Raw genomic sequence first — 21579 nt, forward strand, 5'->3', positions numbered from 1 at the left:
ATAAGCATGAGGAAGCTGAGTAGAAGTAAAAATTCTGGTTGGTTTATCCATCAAGGAAATGGGATCCCGAGGGAACCAGGCTTCCCCATTTCTGAAAAGCTCAACAAGAGAAGCGAAAATCCTCAGGCCAGGATGGCTTCTCCCTTCACCTGCTTCATGAAATCCAGCTACCTGAACTGCCTGCCCTCCGCAGCAGCCTTCACTCTACACTCTCAGTGTTCAGTGTCCTGAACCTGCGGGGTGCGTGAGGGTCCTGAACCTGCAGCGGCTGCGTGAGGGTCCTGAACCTGCAGCGGCTGCGTGAGGGTCCTGAACCTGCAGGGGTGCGTGAGAGTCCTGAACCTGCAGGGGTGCGTGAGGGTCCTGAACCTGCGGGGTGCGTGAGGGTCCTGAACCTGCAGCGGGTGCGTGAGGGTCCTGAACCTGCAGTGGCTGCATGAGGGTCCTGAACCTGCAGGGGTGCGTGAGGGTCCTGAACCTGCAGGGGTGCGTGAGGGGCTTACTCTGGCAAGCAGGGATCTCGCAGTACTTCCAGTAGACGCCGTCCTCCTGCTCCGCCACGTAGCACCAGGGGCTCACATCTCCATCTGGGTTTCTGTTGGGGAAAAGGACATACCAGTAACATTTTTGTCATTTTAAGTCAACAGGCTCATTGCTTTTCAGTTTTACCAAAAAGGAACACTTCAGCTTCTGTTATTTTTCATAATTGGTATATACCTCAATGACACCTCTTATGAAGAAAAAATTGGTAATACCTTCTTCCTCCAACATATATTTCAGAATATGGGAGCAGGAGGAGGTTGGGGGGTGAGCAAAGCTGATACATATTTACACAAATTCACTACAGTATAACCGGGACAACTGACCACTGAACAAATCATGACAAACAGCACTGTGTAAACATGGCAATTCCCATGGCTGAGAGAGCACAGGTTCTCCTGATATTGTGGATAAGAATGTGAAGGATGGCCGAAACCGGTTTGGCTCAGTGGATAGAGCGTTGGCCTGCGGACTGAAGGGTCCCGGGTTCGATTCCGGTCGGGGGCATGTGCCTGGGTTGCGGGCACATCCCCAGTGGGGAGTGTGCAGGAGGCAGCTGATTGATGTTTCTCTCTCATCGATGTTTCTAACTCTCTATCTCTCTCCCTTCCTCTCTGTCAAAAAATCAATGGAGTATATTTAAAAAAAAAAAAAGAATGTGAAGGATGCAAACGGTCAGGATGGCAATTTGGTAATTAAGAGTCAAAAGCCCTCAAAATATGCAAACTCCCTTTACTTGGCAATTTCTCCTTTAGTATTTTATTCTAAGGAAATCTTTACTTATAAAGATGTTCATCACAACATTTTTATAATACAAAAAAGTTAGAAACAAAAATTAATGACTGCTTAAATAAATATGTTATAGCCATATAAAGGAATGCTAGGCAGCTCGTTAAAATGTGGTCTAGAGCCGAAACCGGTTTGGCTCAGTGGATTGATGAGCTTTCACCAGATCAGTCTGGTCAACTTATGTTTCATAGAAATGGGTCCTTGGGGTGGTGACACAATACAATATACAGATGATGTATTATAGAACTGTACCCCTGAAACCAACATAATTTTATTAACCAATGTCACCCCAATAAATTCAATGTAAAAAATGGGTCCTATTCTTATCTTAAAACACGAATTTCTTAGAGAATTCTGAAGAAAACTAAGCCAAAGGGTTTCAATCAGAACCTAAAATCCTGTAATCCTGGTACCAACTTCTGATATAGCAATAATAGTTTTAAAAAATTAATTTCACATTTCTGAATGAATGGCTTGGAATGAATGCCCTTCAGGGTCTTCAACTCAGAGATGCCATGACAATAACGGGCAACACTGCAGAACCAGAACAAAAAAGGGCAGGGGTTACTGGACACACAGAAAAGCCTGGCCTCTCTTCGCTCTTTCCAAGTCCCTTTCTTTAGACTCAGAACACTGGAAACCTGACACTCTGGTTAGGCCGGAAACGGGCATAAAGACCCAACAGCCGGAGCTTTGGAGCAACCCCTATCAGGCTGAGAGGGATAAGTCTATTGTGTGGCCCAGAAGATAAGTCGCCCTAAAGCACAAAGGGTCCTTTTATTTTTTGTGCCCAAAGGCAGGTGCCAGTGCCAATTCTGCTCTTCCCCGTCTCTCTGTCTTCCCTCTAATCCAAATAGGTCGAGCCCAGAAAAGTGTGTTCCCATCACTCGCCATCTCTCAGACATCTCAACTGTGATGCGTCTGGAAACATCACACAAGACAAACAGTGTCGGATGTCAGCTGAAAAATCAAAGCAGGAGAACTTGTACAAAGCCCTGCTTTAAACAGTATTTCACTGTCATTTTCCTCCCTCTATTCAGTGTTCAGCTTTGATGTAGTATTTGGTAGAGACCTTAGAAAAACAACTGTTTGTTATCAATGTCAAAATCATTCTGAAAAGCATCAGAATAGCTTAATAAAGAACAAGCAAATTCATCTTTGACTTCACTGCAGTGCTAAAAGCAAAAGGCCCAGACTCTCTGATGTGACAACAATCAACAATTTCAGCCTCACTTTTCTGAAGTACACACTGGGAGATCAGGTCAGGTACATTCCATCAAGTCAATGCAGGGGAGGGCTGCAGCGGCCAGGGCTGAGGAAGGCGGTCTCCCCCAGCTCTCTTAATGAATACTTACTAGTGCGTGTCTGGGAGCCTGTAGCGAGAACAGGGTGCTAATCTATGAGAAAAGATTTTTTTTTTTCATCTGAATGAAACCTCATTGGAAATTTCAAATTTACATTAAAGTCAGACTTAAAAACAGGAGCTCTTCTGAGAAGATTTGCTTGATAGAAAGCAACAGAATCATAGAACAAACCAGTGGCCCACTATCAAGAGATACTTTAGAACAAGAACATAAATATGTAAAAACAAAAAACAAACACTGGTTTCTCTTCCTAAACACTCTTCCCAACCCAACTATTCCTATGAATAGAAAAACCAGGGGAAGGGAATAAACCAGAAATGGAGTGGAGTTAAATTTTTAATTATGCAAAAAAAATTTAATGAACATGTATAGCTTTAAAAATAAAGTATTTTTTAAAAAAAATAATAATTCTTTTATTTAAAAAAAATAAAAGAGTTACTTAATGAGCATTTGTAACTTCAACAATAAAATGCAAAATGTGAAGGAGCATTTATATAACTTGTTGCCTCTGGGAAGTGGGGCTTGGTGGGGAGGATTTGCCAGGAAAGAGGTAAAATGGGGGACTTTAAACAATATATGCTTGTTGTTCTTGAAAAAGCTCTTAATATTTGTATAGTAACAAACTAGAAACTAATGCAACACAACTGTAGGGAAATGGCCGGTTGGTACAAATGAGGGCAGAGGTGAAGGAAAGAGCTGAACGCCCAGGGATAATGAACACGGGCCACAGGCCTGGTTACTGCAAGACAACCACAAGGGTTTTAGAGTGTTAACAAAAATACATGGAGAGGGCACAAGGTAAACAGTGTGGCCTGTGCAATGCAGGGGATAAATGTGTTGGCTCAGCTGGGTCAGCACACCATGCTTGAGACTCCAGCTTACTGATGGAACCGGGGACACTGTAGCTCAGGATCACTTCTCCCTGTTCCAATGGCTCAAGAGGCTGCCTTTGCACCTGCCCTAATAATAATTAAATTCAACGCATTGCTGAACTGTGAGTCACATTACCAGGATCTTGGGTATAAACGCTAAAACAAAGCTATAACCAAAAGTGCTTAGAATTTTGCTCTGATCCCCACAGACCAGTAATTCTTTACTTGTTTTGGATCACTAACAACTGAGAATCTGATCAGAGTCATGGATCACCTCCCCAGAAAATTGCAAGTACACATTTGGAGCACCATGGATCTCAGGTTAAGAGGTAGAGTCAGACAGGTGAAGAGCAAAGAAACACCCGTCTAGTGAGAGGAAGGAAACAGCACACATTTGATGGCTGCCGCTGCCCCTAGAAAGGTTATCCTGGTCTGGCAGAAAGGGGATAACGCAGGGCAGCTTTTTTTGTTTTTGCTCCGAAGCACAGGGAGGTCTGGGCCACAGGTGGTGCTTTAGCTTGACCACTACATTCATGGCAGCTTACGAAGCTTGGCTGTCTGTGTGCCCACTGGTGGAAGGACCAACTAAGAAAACCTCCCAAAGAGACATACAAGTGACCAGACAGAAACGCAGAGCTCTGGAAACCAGTGTCAAAGCAGCCCAAGTGGAAAGAATGGTAGAAAAAAGGTCTGAGAGAAAGATTTAAAAAATAGTGACAAGAAAGGCCTTCTGAGTTGGCCAAAAGGAGACAAAGACGCTTTCCCTAGTTGCGAGCAAGGTTGGAAGAGGAGACGAGATGATTATTATGTTTTTTGAGTACTGTGTGGCTTCATCTTACCTGCAATAGTTATGCTCGCCCAGGCCCCCCTCCCCATTGGGGTAATTCAGAGTGTTGTATGGATGCTGGAAAGTCTCGTTCCAGAACAGACATGGCTTCCCGCCTTGGAGTGCCGTCCAGTTCTGCGTCCCCCTGTAATCTGCACCGTTGGTTGTGAAACATTCTAGGAGAAAGAAAAGACAGAGCAAACTAATTTTCTGGCAACATCTCTGGTCTCCTCCCTCTCGGGTTGATGTTTTACTTGTTTTCTTTGGGCCAAGTTAGAAATGGAGAGTGTCTTGCTAGGTCCTGGACACAGCAAGCTTAACACCGCGAGGGCTGAGTAATTTGAATCGAGGTACCCTCCAAACGCTCGGCTCATCTTGGCACTGGTTTGTCTACAGACACTAGAACATTTCCCCTTAAAGTATACAGATTCCAACTAAGATGTAAACAGCGAGTTTAAATGTATTGAAGCCCATGAAGTGAACCAGGAAACCCCCAAGTCTGGGAACAGTTGGTAACAGCCCTCCACGAGGAATTCTGGGTGCTCGGAGGGGGTCACGGCTCTCGCCAGTGTCTCTGTGTGGTAACTAGAACCAGGTCACCAGCTGTAACTGAGCTCTCCCCTACAGTCTGAAAGGCTGCACTGACACTTGGGTTTAATAAGACCATCGGATACAGCAACGCTTTGGAATCCCAATCACACAAGTCTGGGAATGACTCACATTCCCTGGTAATGAAGAACAGTCCTCCCCACGCTGCCTGAGATAGAAGTGCAACAAAATAGTCAACAGCAGGGAGGAAGGGCCGAGCTGGCATTTTCTCTCACCTGTTTCTGAAATCCCTTCAAGACACATTGAACATGGTCTCGGGTCTATTTTGTAAAATGGCAAAATCCTTGCAGGTGCAACAATGTGCTTCTGAATAAAATCTGCTTCTCAGACTTTTTTTTTTGGGGGGGGGGAATGGGAACTGAGGCTGATAGGATTTCCCCCCACATATTGCATGCATTAAATTCACAGAGGTTCATGAGAAAGGCACAGTACAAAGAGCAATTTTTAAAAATTAGCTTAGTTGAAACTGACAGATAGAAACACTTCAAACACTTCTTTAAGATGTATCACTAGGAACTTGACAATCTGGGGGAGTCTCACTACCATTCTGAGCTTTATTTCTTCCCCTCCCCTGACATGCACTGACCTCTAACTTCCGATGTGAAGGACTCCTGTTGCAGTGCATGCTCCTGCTCCCGCGTACGCATGTGCACAATGTGAGCACATCTATATTTTAGAAGACATTTCTTTTACTATTTAAAAATCTCTCTTCCTGTACCCCTTTCTCCCACTCTCTGGGCTCTGTGTTTTGTCTGGGATAGCACAGTTTTATGGAGAGCCAAAACAATCTGGAATCCCGGCTGCACAGAACACTCGAGTAATTTATCGTGTTTGTTGCGACATTCATATGTTATGATGTGTGACTTTTCATGTAGCACAACAACCAAACCCTCAACCAGAGTCTGCAAAAATAAAGAAGTTCAAAGGTAATTGAAGGAGGCAGCTCAGTGTAGCATAAAATGCAGTGAACCAAGGAATGAAGCCCTGGCTTCTCATCCTGGACCTGCTGCTGACCAGCTGTGCGACCTTGGACAAATCGCCATCATCCACATCACCACTAATGCTTACAGAGCGTTTTACCGTGTGCCAAGCTCTGTTCTAAGTGCTATACAAATATCAACTCCCCACCAACCCAGTGGGGCGGCTCCTTCATTCTGCCATTTTACAGATGAGGCAACTGGGGCACTCAACCACACCCCATACTGCCTCTAGTGCAGTGGTTCTCAACCTTCCTAATGCCGCGACCCTTTAATACAGTTCTTCATGTTGTGGTGACCCCCAATTTCATTGTTACAAATTGAACATAATTAAAGCACAGTGATTAATCACAAAAACAATATGTAATTATATATGTGTTTTCCGATGGTCTTAGGCGACCTCTGTGAAAGGGTCGTTCGACCCACAAAGGGGTCGCGACCACAGGTTGAGAACTGCTGCTCTAGTGGAACCCCTTGGCATCGTCTTTATTTTCCCCATATTCTCCCTCACACCACCTCCCACTCATCAGCAAATCCTGCTGACTTTCTTAAACTATATTCCCTGAAACCCACCCTCTCCCCTGCGTCTTGGGTGCCAGCACTTTAGTCCTGTTCACCATCAGAGGACAGTACAGCTTGTTCAGGTCTCACTGCTTCCACTTTGGGGCTTCTGCAACCCATTCTCCACGCAGTGCTCCAAGTTCTCAGGAAGACAGCACTGGGAACAAAACCCAAACCTTCCACCTTGTTGTCTGCAAAGCTTCCGTGACATGGCCCGGGCCCTCCCTCCTGCTACACCCCCCAAGCTCTTCCCCTGGTCACTCGCTGTGCACCAGCCACATTGGTCTACTTTTGATTTCGTCAACACACCACATTACTTCCTGTCTGAAATTTTATACCCCTAATACCTGCCATGACACTAGAATGTTACCTCCTCAGAAAACCCTTCCCCAACATCTCCACTTCTTTCTTCTGCCCTTAGTTTGTTTGCTAGAGAAAAAGAGAGAGGGGGAGAGTGAGGCTGTGGGCAGGGGTGTGTATATCACATCAGAGCCCTTTCCCAGCCCCAGGGCTAGAGAAAGACCTGGGAACCTGTATTTCTATAAAGCTGCCCAGGTGATTCTTTTAATTAATCAGGTGTGTAAACCACTAGACTAGATGATTCTAAGAACATCAAGCCAATCTTTGCTAATTACTAGGACTTTAATTGCTGTGTGTTATTACATCTTCTCCTATGAGTGGTTGAGGAGTGGCCCCGGGAGCCAGAAATGCAGGCCTTCGCAATAGACAGCAGCCGGTAGGATGGTGGGCTCAGGGTTCCCAGAGGCTCAGATGACTTGATTTGAACACAAAGAGTGTGGCAGCCACCCACACAGGAGTCAATCCTCCTGAACGGGACGAGGTGGCATCTGAGAGAGGGAATGGGAAAGTACACACTTGTCTGCTTTCATCTGTTTCTCCCAGGCCCAATTCTGTTCTCCTTACACCAGGGAAACTGAGGCAATGTACAAGATTGTCTGATTATCTTTTGAACAGACTTGCCCAGAGCATGTCGATGATAAAAAAAAAAAAGGACAAGAAAAACAAACTTGAGTGTCTAGATCAAAGTTGTGTGTGCATCTTGATTTCATCAGAATACTAGGGTGTGGTACCAGATAATGAGGACCCTGCCTCCCTTCCTTTCTACTGCTATGAAACTGACATAAGCTTTGGCTAGCCGGGCCAAGAGTAGCTGAAACCAAAAAACAAAATAAAAATATCACATGGCCGGCTATATATGTATGCATTTGGTGAAAGAGAATGAGCAAGGGCAATAGATCTCATCTCTAGGGTGTGATTCATTAATTCATTCAACAAATATATATTCAACACCTACTGTGTGCCTTGCACTACTCACAGCCCGGGGAAGGCAGTGGTACCCAACTTTCTCTCACCCCAACACAGCTGCAGCTCTCAGATACTCTCCTGTCTTTAATAATGGCTCCCCAGGAGCAGTGAGTCCCATGATTATATCAAGGAAGGTATCAGGTCTAGACTAGAGAAAGGACCATGTCAGGAAGGGTGGGGGTCCTCCACACACGTAGCACATATAGATTCACTGGGATACAGAGGCAGTGACACCAGTTAAGTAGCTTACACTGTGTGGTTTCAGGAAATCACCTGGACATTTTGGGCCTCAGTTTCTTCACCTGTGAAATGGGGGGATTTGAACCACATGGTCTCAATGTCTCTTCACTCAAACTAATTTCACACAAATTTTAACAAAATATACTGAGGTTCAAAAGTCTGGGGTGATGTGACTAAAATGGATTGAGAGCTCAAAATCTCTTCCAGGCTTTAAATTCTCTAATTCTACATGTTTCTCACCGCACCCGGCTAGCTCAGTCGGTAGAGCATGAGACTCTTAATTCTACATGTTTCTCTAATGGAAGTGAGAATTCTATGGTAAAAAAGTAACTCACCTCCCAGGTGGGCTCTCCCTCTGAAAAGGTACCTAAGCACTCTTTTTGCTTAGAAGGAACCAGTTCTTCAACAAATAAATTTCAACGAAAAAAGAAAAAGAGGGGAAACCTGTAGGTTAATAGAGACTCAAGAGACACATCACCCGAACATCGCTTAGATCCTGATTGGAACTGTAAAACACGCTGATGAGACAACCAGGAAAATGTGAACATTGACTGGCTGGATATTTGATAATACTAAGGAATGATCGCTAATTTTCCTAGGTGTAATAAGGGTAATAGTACCATTACTATGTTTTTGAAAAGAATTTTTATTATTTAGGGATACATACTTAAATATTTACAGATAATATATGAGATTTGTTACAAAATATTTTAGTTGAAGGAATGAAAGGGATACAAATGAAATAATATTGGCCATGGATACATGAAATGACCTTACACTCTTCTATTTTTGAATATGTTCTAAATTTCCTATAATAAAAATATTTTAAAGGACATCTTGAAAATGGTTATTAACATGTTGTTTTACAATTTACTACCTTAGTTTCTCTTTTTAAAATTGATTTGAGAGAGAGGGGAAGAGAGAAACCTCCATCAGATTCGACTGCCTCCTGCAGACCCCCTCCTGGGGATATAGAGCCTGCAACCCGGAGGCACCTGCCCTGATGGGAATCAAACCAGCAACCTTTTGGTGCATGGGATGACGCTCAACTAACTGAGCCCCACTGGCCAGGGCTACCTTAGTTTCTTTTCAAGAACTATAAACAAGCTCAATCAGTCATAAATTCAGTCATCTAAAAGCAAGATAGACATTCACATATCCTGTCCTGGGACTACATATTAACAGTTCAAATGATCACAGACCAAGCTGTGCTTTTGCCCAAAGTAGAATTACCCACAAAAATAATCACTGTAATTTTTAAATTGTGAGTAGTTTCTTCATTAAAATATCTTTTAGATCTTCTTTTCGTTCAAGAAAAGTGTCATTAACAACAGTAACAGTAAAAAGGCCATGCTTCTCAAAGTTATTTTAACTAAAAAATTTATGCTTTTGGCCCTGGCAGGTGTGGCTCAGTTGGTTGGATACTGTCTCAGTTACCAAGGGGTTTGCCAGTTCGATTCCTGGTCAAGGTACATGCCCAGGTTTTGGGCTCAATCTCCGGTGAGGGGCATGCAGGAGGTAGCTGATGGATGTGTCATTCTCACATCAATGTTTCTTGCTCCCTCTCCTTTCCTTTCTCTCAAAAAATCTTTAAAAAAATACTTTGGAAGAGAACTCAAGGCTTATCTCTTTGAATTTGCAGTTTATTAATCTCTATTAACAGATGAAATATTTAATTACTTACACGGCTATTCCAAGAAAAACTGAACCAATGGTAAGCATAAAACCAGAAGTTTAAAATCAGAAGGCCCATGAAAACACTTCAGAGAGGGATGCTTATTATTTGTTATATAAAAATTTGAACAACACAATTATCAAGTTAGGGAGGCCCAGAATGCAGTGCTGCTTGGGTACCACTCTTTTCTCATCTAGCTCTCATCTTGAACATGCTTTACTTCCACCCAGGCAGGACCCACTGGACGGTCATCATGTGAAGTGCAAGTGTTTTTGCCAGGAATGGTCACCATGGATATGCAGTAGTGCTTGAGGAACTTATGGCTACCATTTAGGATATTATAAACACATACAATCATCAAATTGAAAAACAAAAGGCAGTTTTTGAGAAAGAATCTAGCTCTATAACATATACAGGGAGATTAGGCCAACCCTTGGTTAATGAATGGACTCAGCAGAACTCTAATGAACTAATTTCATTAATTAACCATGGATTTTACTGCCAATGCTACCAGAACACTTTCTATCACTTTGGTGATGGTACCGCTCTTGATATATATTTGAGTACAAATAGATCCACTTCAATCTTGAAAAAAATCTCACACTAAAAATAGTTTACACATAAAGAAGCTGGAACCATAGATGTTTTAAAGCTCAAAGTCCCATTCTCTGATGGACAATAACTTAGTGCATTATAAGTCAACTCTAAAGGAAACAAAAAAGGAGACAAAAAATGGAGCACTTTGAAAGCACAAAAACTAGAATAGTTAGCACGATACTCCTATAGAAACCAGGGCCTTTAAAACTAGTCCCACAGTGCTTGCTGCCACAGCTCTGATAAGACTTGATCACCTTGAGCTGTAATTGCCCAAGAAGCACCTAGCTCTGCTTCCACTAGCCTGTGAGTTTCTTCTTGAGCATCTCACTTATTTTTGTATTCTCAACTACAGACCACACAGAATGTGCCTGGCAAATGATAGTTTAGCGAGGGAAGCAGGTGTAGGGAGCTAGAGGGTGGGGGAAAAAACACACCCATAATAGACATATTCAGAGTGCCCCATTTTCCTTACCAATTTATGTCTCTAGGCTAGTAATCATGACTTACCTAGCAATGACCTATGAGAAGTGCCAGGGAAGTTTATGTAAATCAAGCATTTGAAGGTAAAATACTTGCTATTTAAACTGGGGGAATCTGCTATTTAAAGGAAACCTATGGTGAAGCCATTTGTAATAGGGAACAATCAACCCCTTGTAATGAATATCCATTTTTATATTGTGAGTTTGCTTTAAGCAGGAGATACCTGGCTTAAATCTACACTTTGCTTTACCGTCTCTTGAACAACCCAATTTCACACAGTTTGAAGCTTTCAATCAGTCTAAAAGGAGATAAAATAAACTGATAAAATAATCCAGTGTCTGGGCAAGTTCTATCAGTATTGCCTGGACTCTCTGTTTAATTTCAGATGGCTAGAAATTTCCCCAACAGAGGTGTCCTGGAGGGCAGCCAGTGCTCCATGGAAGCCAGCCTCTGGGCTATTCAGCTTCCCCTGGTTGATATGAGATTGCCAAATAATACTAGCGTTCTTGGGTGGAGAGCTGACTGCCAGGAAGACAGTATATCTCCAGAGCCTGTCTTTAAAGTAAACCCTGAAGCAACGAAGTCGTAGTCTTCTCTGAAATGGCACAGGGATGAGTCCCAGTCAGAGATTTAGGGAACGCAGCAGGCATTGCCTAAGCACTTGTTAGTTGGTTTCAAGATAAAAATGACTTAAGTGACAGGTTCAAAGTTCTGACCAGGGAGACAGTTTGGGGCAGAAGGGAAGACTCAGTTGTACCAACGACCTATAAACAGGAACAAGCAGTGCCGTCATCTCCAGCCACCCAAAGCAGTAAGGGCAGCGATGGCTAACAATTTGATCTGACACTCAAAGGTTTAAAGTTTCATGGCTGTGGAATAGGGTTGCCAGAGTTAGCAAATGAAAATACAGGATGCCCAGTTAAATCTGAATTTTAGGTAAACAACAAATCATTTCTAAAGATATTTAAGTTTTCATTGCATGAGACAGACTTAAAAAAAATTCACTGTTTACATGAAATTCAAATTTAACTGAGTGTCCTGCATTTACTCTGGCAATCTCAGTCTAGAGAGCAGAAACATACAGTGAATCACAGATCTGATTCCATCAAGATTTCTGAAACACTGTTCACAGAAATGCTTAAGGAGCTTCATATGGATAATGAAGAATCTACTTTCTCTTCATTTCTATTTTAAAATATATTTTTATTGATTTCAAAGAGGAATGGAGAAGGAGAGAGATAGAAACATCAATGATGAAAGAGAATTATTGATCGGCTGCCTCCTGCATACCCCATGTTGGGGATGGAGCCTACAACCTGGGTTTATGCCCTGACCGGGAATCAAACTGTGACCTCCTAGTTAGTAGGTCAATGCTTCATTTGCCACGCTGGCCAGGCAAATGAAGAATCTACTTTCTTGAGTGAAAAACATTGATCAGAGTTGCCTACTCCTGGGCCACAGTGAAGGGAAGGACAAAATAATAGTAGTTAGGACAGGGTTTCTCAACCTTAACACTACTGACATTTGGGCTGGATAACTGTTTGTCGGGGGGCTATGCTGTGCACTGTAGGATGTTTCGCAGCACCCCTGGCCTCTCCCTGCTAGATGCCAGTAGCACACCCCATCCGACCCCAAGGTGTGACAACCAACAATGTCTGCAGATAGTGCCAAATGTCCCCTGGGAGCAAAACCTCCTCTGGTTGGTTTAAACCGATGAATTAGAAGAAATGGTCAGATAAACAGGAAGTGTCATATCCATTAACCAGTGGCCATATAAAAGATTCTTCTCAAGGGAGAGATTTTCAGCTTGCCCCAGGTCCCTTCAAGCCCCTAACAAGGAGGAGAAGGCCTGGTCATGTCAGCTCAATCAGAAACCCTTCGTCTGCCAGAAGCGATCAGGAAGAACCTTGGGCGAGCCAAGCCAATGGAGCTCTGCATGGCAGTGCACACATCACAGTAAGCAGGGCGTCGCACCCAGCCTTTGAAGACGTTCCTTTTAAGTTAACCTCCCTCCCAACTAAACTTTTTCCAAATCTCTTCCTGCCATTTGGAAGTTGAGTGATTCTCAGCTGAACAGGCCTGTATATACGAGGTGCAGATGGCAGCAGTTACGGCCCTCACCAGATGCTGCAGTCTCTAATTTGATTGAAAGGATATAATTAGACAACAGAAACACTTTAATGAAAGAGCAAAACATGGAGGGAGGGAAGGATTGAAGGCCCTTAACTGATGCCAAAACACCCACCAGTAATAGAGGCTTTGAGTCTGGGGAAAGGGAAGGGGAAAACCCCTTAAAAGGACAGTCCCCATCCTGTTTATTTCCCCATAGAAATAGGAATAGGGATTTTATTATTGTAGATTTCCACTGTATTTTATGTGGGAACAATCTGATTAAAACCAGAAGGGTCTTCGGAAGAACATCAAAGAAAAACAAATATGGCTTCTGTGGTCATTATTAAAAATATTTTTACCAGCCCAATAATTTTCTTTGAAGATGAATTTTTATAGATTGAACAGCAGCAAGTAATTTACATACTGTGATGGCACTGGTTAACAAGCCCTACTATTCTAGCAGAGAACTACTTAGTCGCCATATTTTCATCCAACTTCAAGACACCAAGGAACATGGACAGCCCTTAACATATGTTTGGGAGGTATAAAGAAACCTTGTAGAGTGAGTCCTATGTGCTGATGCTGCACCCATTTTGAATCATCTTTAAAAGTTGTCTGTGCTGTTTTACTATTTGCTAGCATTCAGACTTTGAGTGTGAGTAAACTGTTCTGGTTTTAACCAAGAATCTAACCAAACTGAAAAGAATCCAGCCCTCGAAATCTGAAGTTGCTAATGTGGTGTGACACTGGGGTTTGGAAGTGGCTGCAGCCGCCTCAGCCCACCAGAAGCAAGGCCCCGCCCTTGTGGTAAATTGAACAATAAAAGTTTGAATGCTTTGGTTACTTGCCAGGGATTAAATCCGTGGCAAAAAAAACAACGCACCAACAACAAAAAAACCTAGACACTGGGCCCAGCAGAAGGATAGCCCTGAGAGGGTCCTGCTATCACTGGGAGGGAGGGAGGCAAACCTTGCATGTGAGATGGCCTAAAATCTTTTGTCTTCCTAGCAACCAGCTTCATTCCTTTAACCCTAACCCTCTTCAAACTGCTGCAAGTTCAGGCCAGGGAGATGTTTACCTAGAAAGAAGTTTAAAAGGGGGTGGGGAGGGGGAGACTTTCTTAGAGGAGAAGGCAAGTTTCTGTGGGGTAGCTGTTTTTGAGTAGTAGGAACACCCTTATGATGTTTCTACAATGGCCTCCTTCCTTTCCCTGGTCAGTCCAAATCCAGGATAATATCTCAGAGGTGAGGTCTGGGGAAGCACTGCCATATTGACAGGAAGACACTGAAGGCAACGGAGAGACGGAAACATAGAGTAACCTTGATCTGCTCCTCCTAGACGAATACTTCCAGGTTCCAGCTGGATTTTCAAGGTCTAACAGAATATGGAAGGAACGTCAATGCCAACCATTGCTCCCACCCATTCAGGGACTGCACAGTGAGCCAGCCAGGAACAGGGGGCTTGAGGAGATCTCACTTCAAAACTTTCATAGGTAGTTTTATAAGGGACACTTTTATTCACTTCCTCGTCTGTTGTCCTTATTCAGGAGGCAAAAAACTCAGACAAAAGCTACAGATCCAAACTTCCGGCCTCCCTCAAGTGTTTTGCATTAACTGTTCCACAGTACAAACACAATCAACTTGGTATGTTTGAATGTTTCAATTTGTTGTTTTTTTTTTTTTCAAAAATGTTTTAATTAAAACAGAATAACCAGCCTAAGCACATTGTTGTTGTTTTTTAAAGGCCACTTTAAAAATGAGGATAGAACCATGGAAATAAAATTCAACTGTTTAGGAAAGTGATAGAAGTTTGTTTTCTTCTTCTTCTTTTCCCCTGGCTGTTTCTCTAAGTCTCGGGGCTGGTGCCACCTGCTGCCTGGGCTTTCCTCTGAGAAACAGATCTCTCAACGGTTTGTTCCAAGCAACATCTGCATAGCTGAACAAACCATGGACCAGTTCCAAGGCAGGCACTATTTTCTTTATGTAGCGCACACTGAACCACGCTGGATTTCTTTTTAAAACATTTTTTTAAAAAGTCTTATTAAATATCCAAATGTATGTGCACGAACTTCCCCCCATATGTAACTTTTTTTTTAATTGGTAGTAAAATACACATAACATAAAATTTACCATTTTGACCATTTCTCCCATATGTCTTTTAAAGTCAGTTAATAGGAAAAGGTAAAGGGTGCATTCATTCACCAAAATCAAGCCTCCTTGTCACCTTTCCAGGCCAGTGAAAATAAATCAATACATATGGACCTAGAACAGGATTTGGCAAAGTACAGCCTGTGGGCCAAACCTGGCCCACTGCCTGTTTTTGTATGGCTCATGAGCTAAGAATGGTTTTTAAATTTTTAAATGATTGAAAACAATCAATTTGTGTGACATATAAAAATTGCATAAAATTTAAATTTCCGTGTCCTTAAAGTTTTATTGGGGCACAGCCACGCCAATTCATTTACATTTTGTCTATGGCTGGCTGTTTTTGTTCTACAAAGTCAGAGTTGAGTAATTGCAACAGAGTATGTGGCCCATGAAGTCTAAATTATTTAGTCTGGCCCTTTATAAAAAAACCCCAAAAACATTTGCCAACACCTGACCTCGATGGAATTATAGGCTCAAAAATCCTAAACTAAAGTTGGCATATAGCCCACCACCAAAAATCCCTAATCTGTACTATGAAGGTATTTAAAGCAATACATTTTATCTTCATTATTTATTGCTGTTGATCCAACTATGTTAAATCATATGGAAGAGTGTCAATAATATCTATATTAAGTGCAACAACTTGTTTATTACTAATGAGCCTAAGTGGACCTTCTTTTTGGGTTAAGATTTATAAAATGTCTCATTGCATATCTCAAACCTTTAAATAGCTTTGTCTAAGGGGCCAAATCAAATGTTCACAAAAAGACCAGGGTTCTTTGATACTGGGTGAGTTTTGACAGTTTTGTGTTTCTTCTTAAAATAGTCAAAGCAGGAAAGTAACTGGTATGCATGCCAGTCCACTTTACTCCTCTCAGACCCTCTGTTGCAAACAGGTAATTCTATTAACATGAAGGAAGTCCCCAAGAGGGACAGGGCTCTGTACAGTGTGAAGCTCTCCCTGTTAACTGAACTCACAGGTTGTTGTTTTTTGGGTTTTTTTTAAAGCTTGCTCCTCCCTGAAGAGCGCATATCTGTTTGTATTTATTTTTTTTAATATATTTTATTGATTTTTTACAGAGAGGAAGGGAGAGGGATAGAAAGTTAGAAACATCGATGAGAGAGAAACATCGATCAGCTGCCTCCTGCACACTCCCTACTGGGGATGTGCCCACAACCAAGGTACATGCCTTTGACCGGAATCGAACCTGGGACCCTTCAGTCCGCAGGCCGACGCTCTATCCACTGAGCTAACCCAGTCAGGTCAGAACTCACAGGTTTTATGGCAAGAATACACTGGCTAATAGGATGAATTCTAGGGGAGGACTTAGAGGAGAATGAGCATCAACTATAAATCGCAGTTCACGGCATCTGTAACCTGAGTTGAGAAAGCGCACCTGATAGCCAAATGTTGTGAAACACCCAAGCAGGTAGTTTGCCTCTGACAGAAAACTCAGAGAGCTGACGTCCACCCAGGCTTCTCTATTCTTCCTACCTCGTGGCTCTCCCCTGCAGGTCAATACATTCCAGATGGGAGTTCAACTTCGAAAAGCCCATCAGCCCCATGGCCCTGGCTGCTTTCCTCCTTAAAAAAGGGAGTCTAGATTCCACCATTAACCTCTATCTTCCTCCTTATCAGTTGGGAAGGAAGAAGAGAGTCTCAAAGGAAAAATGGAAAGGAGAAGAGAGATCATTTGGGGTTGGCTATACACTGTAATTAGAAGTAGCATTGATGGGGAATGAGCTAACTGTTTTTATAAAAGTCAGCATTCAAAAATGCAAACCACCAGTAATTTAAATATTACAAAATTGTACAGAATATAAGTACTTGAAATAATTTTTTCCATCCACAAAATTCTAGAGAAAATTACAGTATCAGAAAATATAAAATGGTAAGTTTGGTATATCCTCGGAAAAAAATGTGTTTGGTTGGGGTTTTTTTGGTCTTTTTTTTATTATTATTATTGGAAAGGATTTTAAAAACTAGTGGGCAGGCTCCAGATGGGATATGATGCTCAAGACCATGTGGTATCTCCCTAAAACTGCTTCCTGGAAGTCGGAGACGCTCTGCAGCACCAGGACCAAAGGAAAAAGAGCGGATGAGGCTCACTGAGTTGGGATCTTGGGCCGCTTATCCTCAGTCACTTCCCCGTGGTTATTTACTTGTCCTGACCTCAGGCTCCCAAAGTAAAGCACACCGAGGTCTGAGGTCCAGACTACGGAAGAGCTGCTGCATCTGACCCTTCCTGGGGGAGCCAGGGATGCCACCTCCTCACAGTGTAAGCAGTGTGAGCCGAGTTGGCTCACCTAACACTTTTCCGAGCGACTCCTCTGCCCTTCCCACCAGGGGACCAGTTTACGTCCACCAGCACCTCTCTCCTCGGAGGACTTTAAATCCTGACCACACAGATGGAAAGCAGTGCGAAGGGGTTACTAGGTTACAGTGATGTTGACATATCCTGGCTCTCCCAAAGTCCCTCCTTCATTCCTCACATACGGCAAACAGTAGAAGCGATCAGACTGGTGCAGAAGTTTATGTACAAGTCTAGAAGGCCGCCACCCATCACTCAGAAACCACTCCCTAAGCCTAAGGTTTACAATACTTGGAGACACCCCCCCCCACCCGCCCTCCAAAACACACACACACACACACACACACACACACACACACACACCTAAAGCCAAGCTTTGCCTTTTACACGGATTAATCAGGCTGGAAGCTCAGAGCATTCTCAGGGCAAATGAGGTGCCCAGCACTTGGTGAACTGTAAAGCACTATAAAAAAAAAGTATTATTACAAATATATGGATCGATTGATTCGATTGCCTTCTCTACGCAGGGGTGTACCTGCAATATATCACTTCACCTTCACAGCCCCCCGGAAGGCGGTCATCATTCTCATCCCACCTTTACAGGCGCGGAGAGTGAGGCTCAGAGAGCTGAAGGCGGGGCGCAGCCACGCTGAAAATCACAACACCAAGTCCTAGCCTTTTCACGCATCCACGCTGCTGAGTAAGCAAAGCAACTCTGGGGTTTTCTCTCAGCAGCAAAAACTCCTGACTTTCCAACATCACAGCCTGCGACCCTGGTGGAGACCCCCGAGGGGGGCCTTCCTGCTCGGACACTCCGGGGACGAGCTCCTGCCTCCTTTTCCACTCGCGCCCCGTCTCATCGCCCCGACAACCTGCAGCGAAATGCAACCAACCGGGCCGGACAACGCCCTCTCGCCTCTCAGCGTGGAGAGGGTTCTGCTGCACGGAACCGGGCCGGACAACGCCCTCTCGCCTCTCAACGTGGAGAGGGTTCTGTTGCACGGAAGGGTGTGCGTGGAGCAGCGTCCCAGCTTCCATCCCGGTCCGGGGCCCCACCTCGGGGAGACCTGGCCTCGGCCTCGGCCTGGGGGGCGGTGACCCTGTTCAAAGTAGGGGGACTCTGCATCGCACCCCTAAGCTCTGCAGGGGAGCCGTGTCCCATCACCTCTTCCCTCCTTCCCCCCTCCCTTCCTTCCTCTCTCTGAGCTGGGCCGGCACCTGAGTCACCGGGAAGTTCAAAGCGGCCCGGGGGGCAGCGAGGGGGCGCTCGGGCGGCGAACAGCGGGTGCGCCCGGGACCTGCGACCTGCAGAGCCGGCAAGTCGACCCGGTTCCCCGCGTGTTGGGCCAATGGAGCCGGGCGCCCGCTCCCCTCCGCTGCGCGCCCGCCCCTGAGCCGGGAGGCGCTGGGGTCCCCGGGTGCAGGGGGCGCGGGGGCGCAGTTGTGGGGCTTGCGAGGGGGTCCTGGCCCGGGAGGGGGTGTCGCTGGGGGGCTGGGGGAGGAGTGGCGGCGTCACCAGGCGGGGTGGGGGGTCGGGGGGGGAGTGTCCGGGCCCGAGGTGCGCCGTGGGAGGCTGAAGGACGGGGTCCCGGGAGGCACTGAGGCGGAGAGGGCGTCCTGGCCTGGGGGGCGTCGCGGGGTGACTCCCAGGTCCTGAGGCAGGTGGGCACCACTGGGCCCGACGGGGCGTCGCTGAGGGCCCGGGGGGGGGCGAGGGGGGTCCGGGTCCTGAGGAGGTACCGGCCCGACCCGAGGGGGCGTCGCTGAGGGGCTTGGGGGAGCCCGGGTCCTGAGGGGGTACCGGCCCGACCCGAGGGGGAGTCGCTGAGGGACCTGGGGGAGTCCGGGTCCTGAGGAGGTACCGGCCGGACCCGAGGGGGCGTCGCTGAGGGGCTTGGGGGAGCCCGGGGCCTGAGCGGGTACCGGCCCGGCCCGAGGGGGCGTCGCTGAGGGGCCTGGAGAAGGGGTCCCGGAAGGTAGTGCGAAGGGACGGGGTTCCCGGCGGCCCCCCGGGCTCGCTTTGCACGGGGCCGGCGACGGGGCGCTCACTCACCGGGTCCGGGGCCGAGGCCGGGGCCGGGCGCGGGCCGGGCCGCCAGCGTGAGCGCGGCGACGGAGAGCAGGGCGAGGCGGGCGGCGGGCGGCGCCATGGGCGTCAGTGCGGGGCCCTGGGGCGCGGCCCGCGGGAGAGGGGGCAGCGCGGGGAGCCGGGGGCGGCCATGGGAGCGGGACGCGGGGCGCGGACGTGGCCCCGCCCCGGCCGCCGGCCGCCCGCCCCGCCCCGGCCCGCCCTCCCCAGCGCCGCCACCGCCCCGGCCGCCGGGCCCGCCCGGCCGCTCCGCGAGGCCCGAGACGGAGCCGACTGCGCACGCCCGCTCCTCCCACTCGCCCGCCGCGCTGCCACTCAAGCGCCAGGAGCCGCCTACGTTCCCCGCCTCACCTGGGCCCGCCCCCGCGGAGCAGCTTATTGGTCCGCTCGCGGGGCGGGGCCAACAGGTGAGGGGCGTGGCTCTGGACCTCGCCTCCGAGCCCCTCGGCCGGGCTGGAGCGGGCTGGGCGCCCAGTGACCCCGGGTCCACCCTCACTCGGGTGGTGACCCAAACGCAGGCACAACCACGGGGAGAATAATCAGAACAGCCGTTTGCAAACCAGAGGCTCTCCCCTGCTTGGCTCACCGTCGTGGTTAAGAAAAGGGTGCAGCCCTAACCGGTTTGGCTCAGTGGATAGAGCGTCAGCCTGCGGACTGAAGGGTCGCAGGTTCGATTCCGGCCAAGGGCATGTACCTTGGTTGCGGGCACATCCCCAGTAGGGAGATGTGCAGGAGGCAGCTGGTCGATGTTTCTGTCTCATCGATGTTTCTAGCTCTATCCTCTACCTTCCTCTCTGTAAAAAATCAATCATATATTTATTTATTTATTTATTTTAAAGGGTGCAGTGGAGCCAGCGGTGCCTGTTCCCATCCGGTCACCTGGTACCCTGGGCGACATTCAAGGGAAAACAGCTCCCTTGTTCCCCATTTCCTCGCCTGTGAAACGGGGGCGTTGACAGCAACTGCTCCCACGGCGGTGGAAACTTTTTACCCGCGCACAGTAGGAGCTTGGGAAATGCTGGGCTCCTTTCACCACCCCCATTCGTGCAGCCACAGAAGCAGCACACCCAGCCCGGTTCCGAATCCTATCGCCCATCCTTTGTCCACTGGGGCCAGTTTCCTACTCCGTCTGGGCCTCAGTCGTCTGCAAAACGGGCCTCATAAAAGACCTTCACGATAGTAGGTGACAGCGAAGCAAAGGCAGCCGGCGCCCGACGCGCAGAGGTGCAGGCGTGGCTGGGGCAAGGATGCCGCTGAGACCGGGCTCAGAGCGCGCAGGCCCTTCCCCTCCCCACGCCCCCAGGCCTGCGCCAGCTGCACCCGGGGTCTGCGGAGGGCCTCCCTTCTCCCCCGCACTCCCCCGGGCGGTGCAGATTTTCCTGCAGCTCCCGCCCAAAGTGCCGCGGCGACGCCCCGCGAGGCAGGTCCGGGCGGCGCGCCGGGCGCTTTCAAGTCCCGGGTCCCGGACTTGCAAGTGCGGACCTGCGCCCGGTGCGGCGGCGGCGGGAACATCTGCCCTGGTGCGCCGACTCGCCGCGCCCCGAGGGGGGCTGGACCGGTCCCGGCCCGCTTTCGCTGCACCGGCCCCCTCGCCCACTCCCAGGGTCCCCTTTCCACCACCCCCATCCCCAAGCTGTTCCCAGGGCTGGGCCTCAAAGGCGCAGCTACCTCCCACGAGGCCTGTCAATCTCAGTCCCTTTCCACCCACACGACCCAGAGCTGCGGCAAGAAGAATCTTGTTCCGTCATTGTCTTCACGGTGGCATTCCCGAGTTCAGGAATCCTCCGGGCTCCCTGATGGAGCAGGGGGACACCCCCCACCCAGCGACACCTGGTCCCCGGAGGACACACCCTCCCCATCCCACCTGGCGCTCACCCTCTCTTCCCCATGTGGGCCCTTCCCACTTCCAACGCCTCCTCCTCTGGCAGGACCTGGGAGCTCTACCTCTAACTCGTGCTCTTGCAGGCGCAGGCCGGACGCGTGGAAGGAGAATTAAATGAGAAGATGCAGGTGAACCCGTCAGCACAGGGTAAAGCACTCAATACAGGTGAACCTCCCTCCAT

At 47.3% G+C, this 21579-nt stretch overlaps 1 protein-coding gene across 3 annotated transcripts in view; it reads right to left on the reverse strand.

Annotated features, from left to right (window-relative positions):
- The window catches only part of KREMEN1 (kringle containing transmembrane protein 1), a 55081-nt gene extending 35447 nt beyond the window's left edge, over positions 1-19634 (reverse strand). For all 3 annotated transcript variants that reach the window (XM_036353545.1, XM_036353544.1, XM_036353543.1), the window contains exons 1-3: positions 19481-19634; positions 4405-4567; positions 504-595 (exon numbers count right to left, since the gene is read on the reverse strand). In XM_036353545.1, coding sequence (XP_036209438.1) covers positions 504-595; positions 4405-4567; positions 19481-19577 — 352 coding nt within the window. In that variant the 5' untranslated portion in view covers positions 19578-19634. The remainder of the gene's footprint in view (positions 1-503; positions 596-4404; positions 4568-19480) is intronic.
- Between the last annotated feature and the right edge of the window lie 1945 nt (positions 19635-21579).

The sequence above is a fragment of the Myotis myotis genome, unplaced genomic scaffold (genome assembly GCF_014108235.1).
Source record: "Myotis myotis isolate mMyoMyo1 unplaced genomic scaffold, mMyoMyo1.p scaffold_m19_p_20, whole genome shotgun sequence".
Taxonomy (NCBI): Eukaryota; Metazoa; Chordata; class Mammalia; order Chiroptera; family Vespertilionidae; genus Myotis; species Myotis myotis.